General features: G+C 40.0%; 1 protein-coding gene across 3 annotated transcripts in view; it reads right to left on the bottom strand.

The window, feature by feature from the left end:
- Positions 1 to 22524, bottom strand: part of ATP2C2 (ATPase secretory pathway Ca2+ transporting 2) — a 319016-nt gene that overhangs the window by 114725 nt on the left and 181767 nt on the right. For all 3 annotated transcript variants that reach the window (XM_085639286.1, XM_085639285.1, XM_085639284.1), the window contains exons 5-7: positions 18498 to 18533; positions 16492 to 16553; positions 11308 to 11416 (exon numbers count right to left, since the gene is read on the bottom strand). In XM_085639286.1, coding sequence (XP_085495412.1) covers positions 11308 to 11416; positions 16492 to 16553; positions 18498 to 18533 — 207 coding nt within the window. The remainder of the gene's footprint in view (positions 1 to 11307; positions 11417 to 16491; positions 16554 to 18497; positions 18534 to 22524) is intronic.

Here is a 22524-nt window from a genome sequence, read left to right as displayed (position 1 = left end):
TTGGAGCAGGTGAGTTGGCCAATCGGGTTCATAGTAAAAAAACACAGGTCTGGAGTTTCTTGCTGAATTCGAGGAGGGATGGGGAGGTCCTGATGTGGTGTGGAAGGTCATTCCAGGTCTTTGTGGCGATGTAGAAAAGTTACGTCCTCCTGACTTGCTCCTGCAGATGCAGGGTATTTGCGCGAGAAGGAGTAATGCGAAATGAAGTTGACTGGTGGGTTGGTGGAAATTGAGGCGGTGGTTGAGGTAGGAAGGTGCGACATTGTGGAGAGCTTTGTATGCTTCTGATTGGCTGAGCCAATCTTAGCATTTCAAACAGGATGCAAATTAAATGTAATGTAGTTGTATTCTTTTTTTCAATTTAATATCAATGTCAACACTGACTCACGCCACCATTCTGCTGTCTCTGATGTAATGACCTGCCTTGATACAGTGAACAGAGTTTCCCTTTAAAAATGCTTCTTCATAAATAGCTAGAAATTCAAAATCATCGAATTTCTCAAAAACAACTACAATTTTCACAAACCTCCATGGTTTTAGTGAATATGTTTTGAATACAATAAACATGCTTTCAGTGTTCTTCAAATTACTTAAAACAACTGATAAACCTGTATTTTCTGTAAGTAAGGGATAATTACATTAAAATCTTAAGCATACAATTTTATATACAATTCATAGGCAAATACCCAAGTATAGAACCAACGTGCTTTGTATACACTTCTATCAAAAAGAGAAAACTATAGGAAGTTGATGATTTTTTGATAATTGTTTATTTATGTTTGGTTCTTCGCAATTTAAAGAGAGCAGTCTTAGAGAGAACAGCCAATTCAAGGCTGAATTCAGTCAAACGTATGTGCCAAAATTGAAGATGATTACAGGGCAACCTTAGCGCTGGTGGTGCCCGGTACGACTATTTTTGTTGGCGTCCTACCATCCATAGTGGAGGTGGTCACCACCTCCATCACAGATTCCCTCACCTCCACCTTTTGACAGTGACCCTCAAGTCTCAATAACAACTCTCTTTCAGATGCATTTAATTAGTTATATAGCACTACTCATACCAGTGTAGGGTGTCAGACCACTTTGCATCTCATACACACATTACACAGGGACAATCAATCATACGTGTGTAAATCAGCTTATAGGAAATGTTACATAAGCCTTTGTACTATATGAGCTGCACTAGTGAATAGGAAAATGTATTCTTATCTCTAGATGGTAGGTATTTGGAAATATTTTACATAAAAGGGAACAATGTCTAGTTTCGGGTATATATATCTACTGGTAGGCAATATTGTTTGTAGTCCAGCAATACGTCAGTGATTTAGGGAGTCAGGAATGACTGGCACTAATTGGCTAGCGGGGGCGGGTGAGTGGTCTGCGAGAATTAATAAAGACCATGGGCACTGCAGACTGCTAGATTAATATGCTAATTTATATTAATTTCATGTATATCAATTTTAAAAATTATGTGGATTTCAAGGTACGTTCTCATTCGAAATGCATTTGATCTTTGTCAAATACTGTAGAAAGGTTCCATTCATCACTTCATAAACATGAGCCTACGGAATGTAAAGCTGTTTCCCCTATCTGGTCGTATTTAAATTACTTCCAAAATTGCAGTGGCGTAGCTAGGTAGGAGAGAAGGGGCAGCACTGTTTGTGGGGATGGCAGAGGTGAGCAAGGCATGTCTGTCGACTACCCCATGCCCCCGCCCCCGAGAACAAGTCGTCCGTCGGACGCCAGACCCCTCCCACCCGAACAGGCATCCATCGGCCGCCATCCCCCACTCTTACCTGCACCAGGCTGCAAACGTAGGGTCCATCCCAGGTGGCAGTGGGGCTACCTATGCCACTGCAAGATTGGACAATGTTTCTGCCCACACTGCTTGAATTGCATCATTTGCCAGAACTTTTCATTTAAGTTGAGGGAAGAGCCTCAAACTCCATTTGTAGTAAATCATTTTCTTTTTTTTATCCTAAATTACTGATCCACTCTACATTTAAATGTCCCATTTGCCAAATTGTTTCCTGGAAACGTCTTGTACATAGACATTTCCCTGTGATTCTTTCTTTAAATCCTATTCACCATTGGCAGGTTGACTAAAATACATAACTATGTCAAACAACTTTCCACCCACCCAACTCTCCTGAGAAATTCCTGTGTTTTTGCTTAGAAACTCAGTGGAAGAGGGTGTGACATTACTGTTAAGATAAACAATGCAGCTGAGAAGCAGTTCTTATTCTACTGATCTACTGAAGTAGGCACTGAAATACCTGAATTCAAAATAAGAAAAGCCACGCCACAATTGAATGCTAGTACATGATGAACAGAGGCATGAACAGGAAAGACTCCATGAAATCATGGGCCTTGTTGCCTCATAGTTCCACTTTGGGCAAGAGACTACCACATTACTAAATGTATATTCGACAGAGTGCCATACATACATTGCTTTGGAGAATCCAACAGAACAGGATACCCTTCTTCCCTTTGGCTACTAAATACCTCAGGGCAAAGAAAAGCAGTCTGTTTCCAGCTTTTAACTTTGCCCTGACGAGCAGTATGTGCCCTACCTGTGGAAGGGTTCCATGTCTGTCTCTACATATGAGGAGGGTAGCCACTAATATATGATGAGCTACAGGATTCCTACCTCTACCCTTAGCTAAAAAAAATTTAACATTTTGCTGGACAAGTTTGAAGGGACAATCACCGAAAAGGCGTTTTTTGCTCTAAAAGCAAACTAATTTCTGCTGGGGAATGTCCCCAACAAACAAAGAAATGATGTGGCTCTTCTTACCAACCAATCACTAGCATGCGGTTGCCAGAATGTTGCATTGAATGTTTGTCGACTCATAAGGCATTCAATGACTTTTCAGGTTTTTTATGTTAGAGTAAACTTTAATTGTTGGCAAGCCCAACATATTTAATAACAGAATCACATTCAAACACTTGGGCTAAATTATGTAGCACGTTACTGCCATCAGTACTTTTCAGGTATGGTTTGACACAAAGATGTGTTCTTACTCCAACTCAGCTTAACATGTATTTAACAGAGCTAGACTCTGGTCTTTAACAAGCAGAAACTTCTTTTGATGTTCCAGGCTCAAATGCAATGAACACCTTTATCATGGAGCTGACTAGCTCATCTTCGATTAGGCTACAGTTGACCTTCAATGTGATTTGGTTGCCATCCACAAATATGCAGGTACCAACTTACCAACTCATTAGTAATCTGCTAAATAATGTTCTTCAGGAATTTGCATGCAAAATGACAGCACTCAGGGACTATAAACGGAGGAAAATGGAGCCTACACATATTTTTACATATATACAGATTCCCATTTCAAGTGGAAGTTCAAAATTGACTGGAAAAGGTGAGCAATAATTACTCCTGAACACCCTGCGAGCATTCAATGGTTGATGAGGTCATTTTCAATTTCAAACCGTGATCTGGCCTTACCCGGCAAAGGCTCTCTTTTCACTCATTTATGGAACCCCTTTCTAACTTATAATTTGGAATTCTTCCATTGATTAATTTGAAGCGTCAGACTGGTGAAAACTTCAAGGTCTTAAATGCCGACTCTGAGGTAGATGATACACTTAGCCATTGCGAGAACTAGCCCAGTGTGACGGTCAAAGACTATTGGACTGGGCTCCTAACTCTAAGTGCAGCCACCAATACAGTTTTTATTTATATCTCATCTTTGTAAAACTAAACAATGGTAGTTTTTGAAATAATGTTGATCTCTGGACAAATGGGCTATCTTATTTAGAGCTTGAGATTCCTCTAGATAATCCTGTTGGCTGAATTGATGCAGACAAGCTGTTCCATTTAAATGCAATGAGGCTGATAATGTGAAGTTTGAGGACTCAACCTTTATATGCAGTGCATTTTGACTACTGGTAGACTGAACCGCTGTACTTAACTAGCTCCTGTGGAGTCCAGTAGTGGCTTGTAGCTCCTCAAGGTTTTGGTGTGGGCATCATGGGATACTTGGAACTAGGACAGTGAGGAAACATGTTCTGTACAAATTCTACAGTTCAGATTTTGCATCATATTCTGTGTACTTGCTGGCATTCAGAGGCACCAATACCTGACTGAGGAATACTGCCATTGATTGTGCTTGATACACCCCTTATGAGCAACTGCCTGTATTTACTGTTGACATTTTATATCACAACAGTAAAGAGTTCTTTTTGATTTTATAAAGTTTATGGTTAACCTACTTTAATCTCACAAAACATTGATGTGGTACTGTAATAATTAAATTATCTCAGGTTCCAACAGTTTTAAAGGCTAACTTTACTATCTGACACAGCTTTACCTGAATCTTGACATTTGCGTTTCATTATGGCCATTGAGAACCTTTGAGATACATTGCCTCTAGAAACAAGAGCCTTTTCAGTACAACTAGACCCATCTCCTGATGAAAATGGTCTGTTTGTCCACGTGAAGAACATCCAAAAGAAGCCCAATCTCCCAAATGAAAAACACCTGTGGTATGCGTGACATGACAACGCACAGTGGCCATTTTAGGTGTTTGGGAGGTTTTACATTGTCAGCAATAAATATCATGTTATTTCCTGCAATGTTACTCTTAGCGAGTGCAGAATTAACCAGGAATCTCAGTGATTGGCCCACCTTCTCATCAAACAGAGATAGGTACTTTGAGTTTTAGGCGTCTACTTTGTTTCTGAAATCTAGGTGATTGTCATACCATTTTAATTTTTTTTAAATATTTTTTGCCAGCTGTATTTTTAGAGCGTCGGCGATAGAAACACTATTTTAAATGATTTGTTTTGTGTGCCAACTGAATTTGTGTCACGGTGATTGGCACACCTTATCACCAGTTGCAGTTGGCCTTAGAGAGGCCAGTGGTGCTTGTCTATCAGTGATTGACACATCAGCAGCAGCAGTGTGACAGTTTGGTGAGCAGTGGCAGTTTGGTTGATCTGCACTATGGTAAAACAGCACATTTACACAAATGTATTTTTCTCTTAATGTCATAAGTTTATATGCTGACAATTCAATCTTTTGGTAATTTACATTTTATAGACAAATCTGCAGTGCAACGACCAGAAGTGAAAGTTTATTTAGAATATACAAAGGAAAATATGCAGAACAGGACGCCACTGCCATTTTTTTTTTTAAGTAATCCAGGGGAACCGACATTTATGTGGCAGAAGTGGAAGAAGAGTTTTGGGAACTATGCAAGGGTATGCGGAACTAACTTAAGTGCAGAACGCAAACACTCTATTACTTCATTGTTCAGGTGGTGAAGGACAGGAAGTACTGGCGAATTTGCCAGAGCTAAGTGCCGAATACAGAGCATTAAATGAATATGAAATATGTATTTTGCAAACAGATCGTCATTATCTGTCATGTTTAAGTACCATCATGTAAAGGGTTTACTTTCGGTTAAGGGAGCAAATGAAAGATTAGTCAGGTGAAGATTTTGTGACTGGTCTTAGTAAGTTGGCGGCCAGTTGTAAATTTGGAGGGGCAACAGAGGAAAGTTTATACAATAAGAGAAGAATTGTGGTTGAAGGATGAACCATTGTTGGAGGAGGTAATTGTGATTGCTAAACGTGTGGACCATATAGTTAAATGTGTAGACAAATTAAGCAGTGCCAAGAATAAGTCAAGAGAAAGCAATACTAAGGTGGAGGAAATAGTTTGTCAGGGTAAAAGTAAGAGCTCCTCCGATACACAAAATAAAAAATGCATACATTTTCCAGGAGGCAAAGGTGTACAAGAAATTAAAAACATCCGTTTTCAGAGTAGTAGGATAGGCCATAGGGAAAATACAATGTTCTGTCCGGCTTTACATGTTATTTGCAATGCATGTGGGAAGAAAGGATTTTTTGCTAAGTGTTGCAAAAGTAAAATTAAAGAAGGAAGATCAACGAGAGGTTAAAGAGTTTGTGTTTCAGGCGGATGGTGGGAAAATTCAGCATCCATCACATACTTTAAAGATTGAGAGAACTGATATTGAGATGAAGTTTGATTCCTGTTCTCATCTGACCATGATTTCCATGAATACATACAACACTTTCTTTAAGGGAAAAGTGAAGTTATGCAAAATTGATGTTTCACTGGTGGGATATGGTGGGGCACCGATAAAAATGGCAGAGTATTTTACAGTATGTATTGAACTAGGTGTGAGAATGGTAGCTGGGAAGGTGTAGGTTGCCAAAAGAGGTGATTCATGGCTGGGGTGGTCACATCAGTGTTTGTTGGATGTCATGTTGAATCCAAATGCTGGTACATGAGGTAGATGACTCATTGGTTCCTTTTGATGAGCAGATCAAAGATGTATTTCAGGATGGTTTGGGATGTCTCAAAGGGTATAAACATCATATAAAGATCCAGTTGATGCTAAAGTAAGAAGGATACCTTTGAATGAACACATTGGTGTGCAGAAGGAGCTAGAGTGATTGATTGAGGTGAGGATCGTTGTACTAGCTGAGACAACAGAGTGGTTGGCTCGGATTGTGATGGCTTAAAAAACCCAGTAGTGAGATTCACATGTGCATTGACTTACATGCACTCTATCGAGAGGTAAGTGTGGATAGGTTTCCCTTGGCCAATATTTCACCACTTTGGATCCAACATCCACTTACCATCAAGGGCAGTCAAATGAATCTTCACAGGAGTTGACTGCATTTATCAAACCAGTAAGAACATTTAAATTTTTCGAGAATGCAGTTTGGCTTAGTCTCAGTGGCCTTGGTTTTCTAAAGGATAATGCCTAATGTGCTAAAAGGGGTCACAGGTGTGAAATGCTATGACGATGAGCATTTAATTTTTGGTAGCATGAAAAAGGAACATCATTCTAGGGTGTATACAGTTTTGGAGAGGTTGAAAAAGGCAGGATTAACCTTGAGAAAGGACAAGTGCAAGTTTTGATCAAAAACAGGTCAATTATCTGGGTCATTGTATTACAGTAGAAGGTGTCTTTCCAAAAAAGAGTCAGTGGACACCATTGTAAAGTTACAGAAACCCATTAACAAGGAGGAGCTAGTATCCTTTTTTGGGGATGGTGGAATATTACTGCAAATGTATACCAGGTTAAGTGGATAAGATACAAAAACTAAGGAAATTACTTGGCAAAAATGTGAGTTTTGAGTGGAGTTAAGAGTTCAGTAAAGACTTCATGTCAGTCAAGGATAATTTTAAAAAATGCACCATTTATCCCTGGTGAGGAAGCTTAGATCATGACTGATGCCAGTGCAAAAGGCTTTAGGGCAGTGTTACTTCAGAAAAGAAATGGAATAGAAAATGGTGCTGTGTAAAGTGCTCTGATACCTGATTGGATTCGGGTCAAGTTCGCACTATATAAAACTCAGCAAAAAAAAAAAAAAAAAGTGATAGCCTGTGCCTCTAGATGCTCGAGAGGTTCAGAACAGAATTACTCAGTTATTGAGAAAGAGGCATTGGCGATTTATTGAGCATTGGGAAAATACAGAAATTTGATTTGGGATATGAAGGTGAAAGTACTTTCTGATCATAAACCATTGAAAGAGGTTTTTTCAAAGAATGGGTTGAATGCTATATCTTCAAGAATTAGGAGATGGATTATTTCACTGCAAGAGTAAGATATCACAATTGATTACATAACAGGAGTAATTCATTGTTCGGCTGATTTTTTGTCACGCCTGGAGGGTGTAGTTGAAATTGTTCTATAAGCTGAAAGAAGTGTGGATGAAGAGGTTAATGTGTGTTAAGTCACTTTAGGAGCCATAAAAGAAGAGGAATGGATGAGTAAAATACACAAGACTCAGGAAATTACAAAGGTAATTGAGATATTATTGGGAAAAGGTAAGCATTTGGTGAAACCCTGGTCTTTGATTTGTGAAGAGCTTTCAGTGATAAATATGATTCTTACTCGTGGAACAAAAGTTGTACCACTCAGTTTTGCGCGTGATGGTCATATGGGCAATGTGACCACAAAAGAAAGATTAAGGTTGCAGGTTTAGTGGCCAGAAACGGATAAGGAAGTAGAAAGGGTGGTGAGGGAATGTAAGCAGTTTTGTGTGAGTGACAAGATTTTGAAGAATAAACAAATGGCCGTGGTCTGTAGGAAGCTACCAAAATATCCATGGGATGAAATTGCTATTAATGTAGTAGGACTCCTACACGGTGAAAGTAATACTCTATATTTAATAGTAGTGTCACTTTTGTATTCTAGGTGGATTGAAGTAGCCTGTGACAGAGATATTTCATCTGCAAATGTTATGAATATTTTAGAAGACATATTCAAAAGGAAAGGCTATCCAAAATGTAATGTTATCAGATAACAGTCCTCAATTTTGTTCAACAGAAATGCAAAAGTTTTTAAAAGAATGTGGGATTATACATAAAGGAAGTTCAGTTTATCACCCAGAAACCAACAGAGCTGTGGAAAGGGTGAACAAAACACTAAAAGAAAGCATTCAGTTAGCAAGAGCAAACAATTTAAATTGGAATTCAGTCCTGAAAGACAGGATAAAGGCATATCGCATGTCGCCTCATTGCACAACTGGCAGGTCACCCTTTGAGCTGTTCAAAGGTGGATAATATGGAATAAAGGGTTGAAAGATAATGATGTTGGTGAATGGAGAAATAAGGAGTACAGGTGGCAGTATTTTGAAAAAAAGGAAAAGTGTAATAGACAACCAAGTGGTTTTGGGTGACAGTGTTAATGTAAGGGCACCTGTGGGATGTCAACCATGATGTAACTATACCAAAGAGAAAAAAAGCGGTGAAAATATTTTAAAGTGCTGTAAAGACAGAGGATGGGAGAATTTAGAATAAAAGTCTGGTTGTGGTGGCTAACCCTTATTCTGATTCTGTTCATTTTCAACACAGTCAGACGTACAATCAGTACTCTGGATAGGATGGTGAAGTAAGCCATAAAGAGTCACATTCAGGACTCGTTAGAGAAAGGAGTGTGAGAACACGGAAAAAACACAATGTATATGAAATATTATATTTATGAAGTTTAATGGTGGTACTTGGTTTTTGATTTCATATTAAATGTACAGTGTTTTCATGACTAGATTATAACTAAGGCTTCTTTTTTCTGTTTTTACTGATTTTTACAGATAAAGACACACAGAAAACATTAATTTTCTTATCCCTATTTATATTTAAATGTGGATAAATATGGAAATTGGGTTGCTTTTTGAGTAATTCTAAACACTGTCTGCCATTGCTCCCAGGCCAATAGATGTGTGGATTGATAGATAAGGGGGTTAAAAAAAGAAAGGAATTTTTAGTAAAGATGCTTTAACAGCAGTAGATATGCACAAGGTTGATACTGAAATTTGCATATTTTCATATAAGTGCATTGATATATCTTCTGTGGGTGTTAACAGCACTGAAACCTTGCAGACATTCAAGTATGAGTGCATATTTATTGGTTATATAAATGTGGAAATATACCAATTTCAGCTTAATTTTTCCACAAAACCCTAAATAAATATGGTTAAATACCGATAAAACGAGCATAAAATAAATATGGATAAATACAGATGGAAATGCCCAAAAAATTACTCCCATAAAACCGGGAGCCCTCATTATAACATAGGGGCTCATGTCTTATTATTAATCTTTTAAAATATATTTATATATACTCGTTTTCTGGGACTATCCTTGTTCTTTTAACAGTTAAGTTCACTAAATTCATTTATGTAATAAAAAAGGGGGGGGGCGAAGTGTGATATGACATAGTTGTATAGAAGGTTCTATTAGAACTAAAAGGATGTCGTTGACATTTCATGATGGTCAGTTGCCACTGGAAGTTGAATGGATGAGGTGAATAAACTACACATGAAGGACATACAAAGTGAACAGTGTATTATTTATGTGTGCTGAACACCAGAGTCACAAGATACAGAGGTTTCAATATAGCCTTAGAGTCCGTCATAGCAGCCATTAAAGGCCCGCTCCAGTGTTAAAGCCTTTCAGAAGGGAGCGGGCCTTTAATGGCCGGTAGAGCCCGCTACAGATGGCTTTAAGGCTATTAGAACATTCCACCTCTAGAGGGTTAGAGTGTTCTAATTTGTAAATCAAAGGACTCACTGAGCCTGAGGGAAGCTGAAATCCACTCGGGCTCCATGTGGCCTATGTTCATAGCAATAACTGTGAACAAAAATTGGAATGTTGATGCTCCCAGCTTCTACTAGTTATTAGAAGCCTGGAGCACTCCATTGTCTTCAACGGAGCGCTCAATATTCCAATGTTCTAATTTGAAAATAGACAGTTGTTGAAATTTAAATACTTTACTGTCAGACCCACAAGAGCTGGCAATTCATTAATAATAGCTGGGGCCAAGAATAAGAAAGCAAGCTTGCATCTAATACCAGAGATGGGTATTTGCAGTTATTCTATGAATGCATTTACCTGGTTATAACCTTTTGACGCCTCTGCGGATAACTTTGGCTTAATGTTCTTCCCAGAAAATACTTACAACATTTTGGGCAATAACTAATCAAAGTAGAAAGTTTGAAATTTCCTTTTGGGATGTATCTGCCAAATTGGACCATCCCCTTGCGGAAACACTGTGTAAATCAATCCTTTACAAACATAGACCCAACGGCCAATTTTACTTGCAATCGTTTTTCCAGCTGCTTTGGGAAAAGCCTAGAAAATATATCTCCAATTCCCCTCACACTATTTTTCCTAGAGGATGGGATAGAGAGATTAATGTATAATTACGTTAGCGTCACTAGAGTGTTACCGAAATATAGAGTAAATTTTCTGAAAGCAGACGCGAACACGCAACACCTCATTGTGAGTGGCCTCTTAATTCCAATTGATTGGCATTATGAGATCCAAGGGAGCAAAATAGAAGTGTTCACTTCCACCCAGAGTTCTCAACTGTTAAAAGCAGCCAAAACCTCCGGGTGATTCTACTGGGAGAAATTACTGGGGAATTAAACCTGAAATTATGGTATTCCCTTCGCAATTCCTCATTCCCAATAGGACAAGAGGACCCAGGCGGTGAAATGCATCCGCTGGTAACTCCTGCATCCCGGGGTTACCAATACCTTCAGGAACAGGAACTCCAAGGGGCAGAGTTACCAGGGGTATTTATTATGGGGCATCTCAGAATGATAGCCACAGCCTGAAAAGGCCAAGAACAGAGTTATTAAACCAATGTGCGGCCCTCTTTGTTGTAACAAAACCACCTGCATTGCTTGATATCGGCTTAACTATTTACAAACTTCAGCAAATACAACACAATTTTTAGAAAAATATGAGCTGGCAAGCATGATTCATGCAAAGGTGAGAAAAAAGGTAACTTTGACTAATGCACACACCTCAATCAGTCTGATGTCGGCCGGGATTCGGTCTCCGACTGATAGACACACAACATCTCCAGGGACTAGCTCTCGGGCTAGAAGGTGCTGAAACTTTCCTTCTCGTATACTAGAATTTGAGAGACAAAAATCAAAGATTATTGGCAAATAATGGTAACCAGAAGAAGGTGCAAGCTAGGGATGACACCAATGAAGTGCTTTGGTTGGTGCAGCTTTTGGATAAGATACCTATAGAACAAGAAAGAGCAGGGAGCATGAAAAAAGTAATATAGAAGAAGTACTAGCACATGTAGAGTAAGATAGAATAAAACACATGTGGTATTCCTTAAGTGCATTTATCATTAGTATACCACTTTAGAAGGTTTCTGATGCATTTATGTGCCATGTAGCCTCACTGGCTTGTATCCAGTCACTGAATTCTGTCTGTGTTGGGGCCTTATCCCAGTGTAAGCTGATTCTGTATCAACTCCCTTGTTTCAGCAACTCCTACTCTTCTCTTGAATAAACCTTCATTCAAGTCTCAGCAGCATCTCTTTCGTCAAAGCAACTTCAAAACACACACCAATTACAGCAAATGCCACTGTGAGCAGGGCCGGACTGGGAACCTCAACCGGCCCTGGCAAAGTGCTTGGCCGCTCCACAAGGGGGGGGGGGGGGGGGTGCCCCGAGTGCTTTGCCAGGGCCGATTTTCGTCGGCAGATTTAGTTACAGGTCTGATGCTGCAAAATCGGCCCTGTACAAAAAACGGCCCCCAGGAGCCCAAAACCGGCCCCCACCCGTGCAGCGCACCGGGGGATTGCCCGGTGCCCGCTACAGCCAGTCCGGCCCGGACTGTGAGGAAAGGAGCCTTTCAAATTGCAACTCAAACACATGCCTTACTGATTGTTCAACTGCTAAACTTCAGATATTCCTTGCCAAGCACCAAGACACGTAGAATGCTACTAAACAAGCATTAACATATACTCATAAGGGACCAACTGAGAAAGAGAATTAGGGAGATAATATGTGGTATGAAGTGCAAAGAAAGAAGGAGGGTACAAGAGACAGTGCACAAGAAAGGTAGAAAGAGGAAGGTCATTAGGAAATCGTATTAAAGAGGAAAGGGGGAAAGGCACACATGAATTAAATAAGGCAAAGCATGAATTAAATGAAAAGGGAAGTGGAGAGGACAAAAGTGTGGCAATAAAGTAGTTATGAAGAGAGGTCCTGTGTCACAAAGGTAAACTTACACTTTTGTGTAAGTTTATAATTGTTTGCTATTCACAAAGGTATTTTACGAGTGGTATTTTTATGACGTTTATCTTTTTGAGTCAGGCCCACAGTATTTATTCCATAAAAGCGCGTTAGGTATGAGGAAACATTAAACAGGAAGGAACACACATTTATTAATGTAGGTGTTTGTTCAAAGCATGAGTTTTGAAGACAAGGAGGAAAGGCCACTGTTACTGAAAGTAACCAGCTGTAGCAAAAAAAAAAACCAGTAGGAACAATACATGCTTTTAAACAGTCCACGTCCTACACAGTATCCTGGAAATAAAGATATGACAATAATCTGTGTATATTTCAAACTTCAAAAGACACTGTGTTATTTAATGTCTTTCATTTGTTTGCATTAGATTTGCACAGTGATGTACAGTTCATTCCATAAAACGATGGTTTCCAAAGGCTTTCACATGCTTGAAAACGTAGAGCAAATACACGCGCAATTTAAGGTGTGAGAACAATCCATCTCCTTGTTCTACGCCCCATTTACTTGCCCTAGTCATTTAGCATTTGACTTGTGGAGCCTGCTGATTAGGCTCCTGCTACACGTGAGTTTCTCTAAAAAATAAATCCTTTTTTGCTATAAAAAAAAAAAAAATCAAATCAACAGTAATTGTGCAACATCGTTTTGAGCAGTTGCATATTGGTCAGTCACGGGGTACGATTTACATTTTTCCCACTTGTGCATAAACGCTAAAAACCAAGGGCATAATTACGATGCCAGTTGGACTGACCCTCTGACTGCTGTCTTTGCAAGCCCTTTCCGACCACCGGGGCCTGGTGGCCCTGGCCCACGTTATTACAATGCAACCGGCGCTACCGCGGTGGTCGCAGCTATGGCAGAGCAAATATGCCCGAATATGTTGCTGCAAATGTGTACAACACTCACAGATAACATATGATATGTACACACATGCATAACATGTGGGGATATGCCTTGTGCTTGGCGTACCCCATTGCTGGAGTGTGGCACAATGTCCACAGTCCAGTCATAACGAATACATACCCCAAAAGGATGTACCTGGATTCCAGGACCTACAGGATCGTTGTCATTGGACTTCAGCTTCCGAGGTGTAGTGGGTACCTGGAGGAAAGGATCCACGGCAGAGACTGCTGGAGAGAAGTGGATTAGGGCGAGTATGCACCCCAGATCCTAGGTTTCGGACGACTTGAGGCAGCCGGTCAGACCGCTGCGGTCGGGTTGTCAGAAACCCACATTGTAATCCGGAGGCGGTCGCAGATCCCTGTACAGCTCTATGGAAGCAGTTTGTCTCAGACCACCATCTCGGGGGTTGGAGAAGACCTGTTGGAGTTGGCGGTCTTTCAACAGTTGTGTAAAGGAGGATGCATTTTTGCTTGCTTTTATTAAGACCAGTGGCACTGGAACAATTGTCAGAGTAAAGGTGTTGCTATTAATGTTACGTCAGGAAAGTCATAGAGGTGGAAAAAATCCAAAAGTTACACTAAGTGTAGCAAATGAGCCCCACCCATTCTGCAGGAGACTGGCAGGGGAGCATTATGTCTCCAGGGGTTCATTTTGGAGCACTTTGCCCCAAACATAAGACTAAATCGTGGTGTGCTAGACTGTTGCCTTTCACAGACAGCATATATATTTTCCATTGAAATGACCACTAAATTCGCATCACCCATACAGCTTTACTGGTAAACCTAAGTGGTGCACAAATGAGAGCGTTGATTTCTCCACAGATTTATCATTTGTGGATCACACAAGTAAAGTGTCGTGGCTTGTTTTGATCCTATTACAATGTTTGTTTCCATCATGGTTCAGAAATAGAAAAAATAACATGCCTCATTTAAATTTTCTTGCCACTCATTTTGAAATATTTGTACAGTTCATTTCTGCAGGCTCATTTCTTCTTGTTGCTTTTTTGTTCTTTTCCTTTATTTGTTCATGGTTTTTGTCATGTTGCTTATGATTTAAGTTTCTGACTATTATGTTTTCTAGTGTTATCACTCTGTTGCATTATTTTGTAGAGATGTTAATCAATATATATATATATATATATATATATATTTTTTTTTTTAAAAGGAAATGCAAAAGAAGGGAAATAAAACGTAAAGTCCTCTTTCTTGACCATTCCTCTTCTGATCTCCTTCAAGGTTAACTTGGGGGTGTTGCAGCTCCTCCCGAAACCACTACTTTCAGGATCCATGATTAAAACTCATAGCAAATTTCATATCCTACCGCCATTGGATCCTGCATGTTTTGTGGCTGTTTTGCAGTGGCCAGGTGTGGTCTCCAGTTACACTTGACACATTATAGTAACCTGTAGGGTGTTGGATAAGGTCCTCCGATATGCAACTGCCAGAGACCTGTGTAGCTCTAATACTGCCAGGTAAGTTGCCTGCACATAGATAGGTATCCACTTTCGAAACATGTCCACCTTCACATTTTCTTTCTTTCAACACCAAGGAGGAGGTAGCTTGAGCTCAGCCTGAACTTTTTGTAGCAGAAATAAAAGTATCTCATCCTAGTTTTTGTCTTGGTTTTCAAACAACTTATGTAGCCTTTATGTTGAAATCATATCTCAAATGTGTGATGTATTTATTTAATAAAATAAAAAGGATATTCAGAATACATTATTATTTAATAGTACACACTTTGAAAATGAAAATCCTTATAAATCTTTTTTTCTAATTTTCAATGCCACCGTAAAGCCAGAAATCTCTGGCGGCATACTGAGGTGTAAATGACACAATTTGCTGGGCCCCATCCCTCTTATTGTAACATTAATTAGAACATTAGACTATGGAGCACTCCATTGACGACAATGGAGAGCTCCGTACTTCTACGGGCCGGCCGCAAAGCACCATTCCAATGTTGTTTTCACAAAGTCCTCTCGGAACCAGAGGGAATTTAAACCCCCTGGGGCTCCGAGGGGCCTTTGTTTTATTTGTTAGAACATTCTGCCCTCTAGTGGCAGAATGTTCTAATAGCCTTATAGCCCTTCGTAGCTGGGCTATACCAGCTATTTAAGTCACGCTCCCTTAAAGGCCCTCTCCTTCGGCTTGGGCCTTTAACGCTGGAGCGGGCCTTTAATAGCCGGTATAGCCCGCTACGGTGGGCTATAAGGCTATATTAGAACATTGGAATGTTGGGAGCGTCATTTGAAAACAGTGGAGTGGTCCCGGCTTCTAATGGCCAGTATAAGCCTGGAGCTCCAACATTCCAATGTTTGTTCACAGCTGTTGCTGTGAATAAAGGTCTCATGGGGCCTTCGACTTGGGGCTTTAATGCTGGAGCGGGCCTTTAATGGCCGATAGAGCCCGCTACTGTGGGCTCTAATGAAAGTGCACACCTGCAGCTTTTCTTCACATATTAAAAAGTCGAGGACTGCTTTTAGAGCTGTTGATGGAGCTCTAAAGGCATATATTTGGATTCCACGAGCACATTGTCCGCAAACATATGTTTTTTTAAACTGCAAGTGTAAACTTGAAGAGAATGAGACAAAATCATTAGAGGTAATAAAGGTTTTCAGAGCCCTGCACATGTGCTCCAAATGTATTTATAGGCTTTGAAGCAAGCCTGGACTATTTTAATGAAGAGACAGCTAACACGGCTAATATCAGTAGATACAGTCAAATGCTGGAGCGCTTGTCTTTTTTTTTTCCAGTAGGATTTTTTTTTTTTTTACTTGGAAATGATTGCTGCTGCTAGGTGGGGCCCAGACAAAGTTTTCAACCTGGATCCTGCAAAAACGTCTGACATGCTTGGCTTCAAGCTCTGTTTTACGCAGGGAAGTATGTAGGTTTAAAAAGCAAATCTGTAAAATGGAATGGCCTATTTCATTGTATCTGATATACGGGCAGAGGCTGCCAGTAATTCCCACTGAGAACGCTAAAAGAATGCATGTATGCAAAAACAGTCACGTTTAAATGATCTTGTGTGCCCTTCCTTACCAATTGCATTCTGGAGGGACAAGTTTGTTGAGCTCTTCCAAAGACTTTTCTGAACGATATTCCTAAAGTAAACACAGAAAACAATGAAGTGCAACTATGTAATTCACTGTTTAGGAAGTAAATTAACAGGTGTTTAAAATACCAATTACAAGTTCAAAAATAAAACACATGTACCTACAAACACACATCAAAACTTTGGACTACAAAAATGTCGACTGAAAAAAGGTAAACTGCAAAAAAGGTGTCTTAGAAAAATATAGTCCCGCCTTTTGATCTTTACTGAAATAGTGGGGGGCCTTACAAACGTTGGAGTCCCAGGTTACAGATTTGTTTTCCACTCCAGTCTGTTTACAAAACATCTCCGGTATTCCATGGAGTTCAGCCGGTAGCCAGGGCAGTTTCTACCATTAGGCAAGACAAGGCAGCCGCCTAGGGCGGCAAAAGGGGGAGGGCGGCAAAAAACATGAGTTTGGGAATCTCTAATGCAGGAATTCTTCTAGCCTGGATGACAGGGGGAGAGAGTGATGGTAGTAAAAGGGAGGGGGCGGCATTTTTCAATTCTCGCCTAGGGCGGCAAAACACCGAAAAACGGCCCTGCCGGTAGCAGTCGGTCGGTATTACTGCTTCACCTCCCAGCGATCTCGGAAATGCCTCCGGCAAGTTGTTTGTGGCAGCACAAATGCAATAATGTCAAGAGCAAATAAGGATTCCTCCGGATATTCCAGTAATTAATGAGACAAATGCAAATATTGGGGAAATGGACAACAGTAATTTTACAAGTGTACCACCACTCTCCGAGCCATTTAGCGTCTCGGAACATTACTGCACCCTTAGACCCAAATGATATTATTCAACGTGGGAAGATTAATGTAAAGGAAAAGTGTTAAAAAAAGGAAACGGCCATGAGGGCCAAGCAATTCTGCAGTCTCTAAAAAGGTTGTCTTTCAATTGTTTAGATTTCGACTGCTTTGATCTTTAATACCCTAAATTTAAAAATATTATTCAAGAGACCTTTTTGGGTTATTTACTTTAGGTCAGTCCTAGAGACCGTTTTAGTTTTGTTGCAAAGCAAAACAAATCATAACTATATATATGTATGTATATACACTCACATAGGGCGGCTTTGGCTCAGCACAGTTCATTCATTGGTAGGTTCAAATGTCAGTCACAATGTCACAATTTGCTGGCCCATACAGGAGAGGGCCAGACCACTTCAGTCATTGCCTCCCTTGTCCTTTAAATGATGACATTTTGCCTGTTCACATGTGCAGATCCAACCAAAACTGAATGCACCAGCTCCAGTCCTCATTGTACAATACTATACATTGGCACTGCATTTTTAAGCATTCTTGTATGTTTAAACTGTCCTCAGCCCAAAGCTGTTCAAACCATTAGTGCCTTTTCTTTGTGCCAGTAACACTCACATTTTTCAGTGATGCGCTCTAAAGCTAAAAAAAAAAAAAAAAAGGGGGGCTGTAGATCTATACTAAATAAACCTGTCTGCTAGGAATCACCTGTATTGTTCTATTAAAATCATATACAATGGTTAATTTATTTTTAAATTTCAAATTTCTATTGCTGCATAGGTCCAATAAGTTCAGACAGCGACACGTTTTCTACTTTATTTTTTATTTTTGTGGATATTATGCGATCTACTGTGTTTTGTCTGCATTTTTGTATTCTACCTTTACAAAGACACTATCTCAGAGGTCTGAGGCAGTCTCATGACAGGCTTGCAGAATAGTTTACCTATCTGAGACTTAATTATATGGCTATCCACTGGTCATTAGCTTAATCAAGAGTCACTCTGTTAGATCTGGTCTGAAGTAAATACATTTTTTCCCCCAAATTCACAGTTTTTAACTACCTCCTGGGTCTACAAATGCTAGTCATATCAAGAGAAGATAAAATACACTGTCCACTGGGTCATATTTCCAATGGGACCTTCTTCTGAGGTACCTTGCCATCTTCCAAACTTGGAAATTGATATCAAAATATCCACGTACCTGGATGAACGCCACTGTGACCACAATCAATATTGCCTAAGTGAAAAAAAGACAACAAACCACATTCAGAATTTTATTTTAATAATATTGCATTTACCACCGTTTTACACATCGCTATTTGCTACAACATCTGTGACGGTGCCGAATGTACTACTATAGGGAAGGGATGCCATGAGATAGGAACTTAAAAAATAACAAAAATAAATACACATAGCCGATTCACCCCAAATATTATTTACAGTTTAAAAAGTGAACAGTATTTCTCAAAAAGAGATCTCATGAGATTGTTTTGAATTCATTTTCTCTCCTACATACCTCTCATTCATTCGATAACCAACAAAAAATAACATGGCTGTGGAATTCAACCCTACCCTAAACACCAACAAAAATACCACTGCAAAATACATTGTTTTAAAAGAATAAAAAGCAGAAAGGGGATTAGCAATTAGTGGGTAAAAGTGCTTTCACAATAGTGACAACTGGTAATCAAACAAACTCCTCTGAAATTTCTGTCACAATTCATTTCCCCGAGTAGCACAGTATTAAAGAACACAGTGCAGATATATCTGAACAGTGTGACACAGACAACAACGCTGTGCCACAGATTCTGCAGAGCATGGGATGGTGGATCATTATTACAAGTGTTATCACCGTATTAAAAGAATATAACATGTAATTAAGAAAATTGTAAGTCCCCCAAAACCGGAGCTAATAGAACAGGGCAATAGAAGGATTTTGTATTTAGAGGGATGACCTTCATTGACCTGTGAAGGAGTGTTCTTGAGAAAGATGCACTGTATCATCTCATCCATGTACTCATGGAAATGTCAGAACATTGTAACTTACTTGTCCTCCTAGCCAGAACATCATATCCTAAGAATGCAGTACAGCTCTAAAGATTGTTAGAAAAATGCCCTGAATATTACGTAATTGCTTATTTACTGTTTTGTGAAATACCCAGGACGCACTTTTGCAACTGAGAGCGTCCAGAGATGCAGGAAAAAAAGGGAGTTTGGAGCACAAATTAATCAATCGCAGCAGTATCCAGTTGAGGGTCTCGACCTTGGTATGGATGTTGAGTTTTGCCTGGATTCCTTCCTCCTCGACCTCGATTGGTTTTGCATAATCAATAGGGACATATCCTGGTGATGGATTAGCGAGTGGAGCAGTTTGGTGGGAACAGGAAATGTGCCTTCATCAAGGTGGCAAACCTGGAGAGGGCAGCTTGAAACCCCATGAGTGGCCCAAACATGTTGGGTCATCAAAGCACTGTGAAAACTCAAGAAATGTCCCTTCAGTCACATCTTGTGTGAAGGCGTTCTATAGAGGTGAATAGTGAGCGTTTATTGCATTTATATAGGGCTTACTACCCCTAAAAAGGCTAAGCAGCTCTCACATCGAGAAGAGCTGCTAGAAAGTGTTTTTATAGCAGCTTTTGGTTTTGGAATGAAGGAATGGAGACAGTGAAATAGACCCCCAGAATGCATTGTTTTATCAGGGTTAGAAGGGGGGATGCTGTTATGAGGAATCAAAAGGAAGATGTTCTGGGGTAACTTTGAAACCTTGGGGCAAGGCCAGCTGTGGGTCATTCAATGTTTGATAGCCTTAAAGGAGGCGGCGGCCATACATTTAGGTCAGTCCAGATCCTTCATGCAGGTTGAGGTGAAGTTGGGAGTCATCTCTATATATGGAAGTCAATGATGTATTTGTAAGTGATGTGGACTTTTTAGTTTGTTTTTTTTATCGGTCAGAGAGAAACTCAATGGAGAATGCCAAGCCTTTCTGCAGTATTACATCTTGGCAGAGCATGGCAGAATACAGTGGTGGCAGGGGCACACAGAGGAACAGGGATCATACCGTCAAAGTTGTTTTAGAAATGGTTCAATAAGCTAAAATGTGGGTTGGTTTAGTGGCGAGATTTAATTGTAATAAAACTAGAAAATCCGCCAGCTTATGCTTTTCCATTGTCCCACCACTAAATAATAAATTCTGAATTTTGAGCAAATTTGGCATTCAATCCAGTATCAATGTCAAACACAGGGGTGTTATTAGAACGGGACATTCCCGATAACCTGACACAACTATTGTGCATGAACCAATAAGATTTATTTATAAAGTAAATACGTATCGAAGATTTCACCATTAGGTACTATGACTGGTCTGGTCAACCAATGGTCTACAGGACACACATAATGAATATGTATGCAACAGAATTGCTTAGAATGACTGTTAGTGTAAATTATCTATTTGCCGATCTAATATCTAATTATATTTTAATATCTGTGGGTCAATGAGCTCAGCCCTCCTAGAATCCCTGCTAAAATCATTACATTTAATGATCTGATTCAACGGGACAGATTCTGATATGTTTTAAGTCGGCTAAAATTATAAAACCAACAGACAGATGAAAAGGAAAACTCCTAATTATGGTTTATGATATATTCGTTTTTCATAAAAAAAATGTAGCATAACAATGTAGCACACCAAAAGCACAGATACTGCTGTTCACTTTTGATTCTACAATTTCGTAAAAGCTTGGATAACTATGAAAGAACTTTCTAGCATATAGCATGGTTACTTGAGGTGTTAATGTAGTGGTATCAGAATCCAGCACTGACATCATACTGCAGTAACATAAACATGATGTCAGGGTATGCTGCATCTTCAATTTCAAGTCATTCCCAGATTTGTCTCAATTTTTGCCAGGACCATTCTTTGTCTTGTGTTCTATAGTGCACACTTGTGAGACGAGGTGTGCACTATTTATCCGACTATGGCTCCAAAGCTCTGCGTTGTAGACACCCCAGCTCCCAAACTACTGTAGGCAAAACAACATTTCCAAAGGAGTGATATTTCTGCTTTGCCCCCCCCCCAGCCCAAAACTGGAAAATTTTACCAAGATACTGACCAAGTGCCCAAGGTCTCTAAATGGGAATGTAACGGACACAACACATTTAGAAAACCTCCTTTCTGTAGTCAATTCATGAAATATTTATCTACCATAGCGCCTCAAAATCCCCAAGATGTAGCTTTTCCAGAGCATCAAACTTTGCTGCAGTATTCAATCCTCGACATAGCAGTGAATCGATGCTGTTGCCATGCACACTCACAATTAGAAAAATACAATCACTGGCAAGCCCGGTTGACTCTGATAAAAATAAGTGCTAGTGGGCTGTTGGGGTCAAATTGGTGGCTCCATAACGTAGGGCACCAGGGGCTCATTGTCACTTTACAAGATCACCCCCTCGTCACTTTCATAACTTGTTTATTTACTTATTGATTGTGTATAGCACTTACATGTGTTCCCTTGTGGCCTCTCCAGAGGGTTGCGTAGGTAGAAATACACCTTAAAGACCAGGAACGTGCCCTGTACTTTGTCTACTATGAGCTATATCGGTTATGGTTCTGATGGTCACTTAACGAGTCTTTGTCTGCTATGAGCTACAAGGTCTGTGGTTCTGCAGGTCACTTATCGAGCCTTTGTCTGCTATGAGCTATATTGGAGGTGGTTCTGCTGGTTACTTAACGAGCCTTTGTCTGCTATGAGCTATATTGGTGGTGGTTCGGCTGGTCACTTAATGAGCCTTTGTCTGCTATGAGCTATATTGGCTGTGGTTCTGCTGGTCACTTAATGGGCTCTTTATTGCTTTGTTCAAACAGTTTGATTACCAGCCCAAGGCAGATGCTGCAGATACTCTTGGGAATTGTGTGAGTGGTCAGGGACAGCAGTGGGTGTGGACTGGGTAGGAGGAGAGGACGTGTATGAACTGTTGCAGGTCTTCGCTTGACATGTTTTGCGCTCTGTGACCTGATACCAGACCAAGGAGAGGGGGCTTACCGGTGTTTTGTACATCTGATGGAGTGTCTTTAAAAAGACTGATTTAAGAGGCGGTCATCCCAGTTTGCAAAAAAAGCCGTTTGCCAAATGGCCTGTAGCATGCATACCAAACAGAGCCCTTTCCTCTCGGCTGTGCAAATCTTAGCTTTCCAAGTATAGTTTCAGTTTGCGCCGGTTCCATTTTGACAC

The sequence above is a fragment of the Triturus cristatus genome, chromosome 12, assembly GCF_964204655.1.
Source record: "Triturus cristatus chromosome 12, aTriCri1.1, whole genome shotgun sequence".
NCBI classification, from domain to species: Eukaryota; Metazoa; Chordata; class Amphibia; order Caudata; family Salamandridae; genus Triturus; species Triturus cristatus.
Note: the sequence above shows the minus strand (reverse complement) of the source record. Positions and strands in the feature narration are given on the sequence as shown.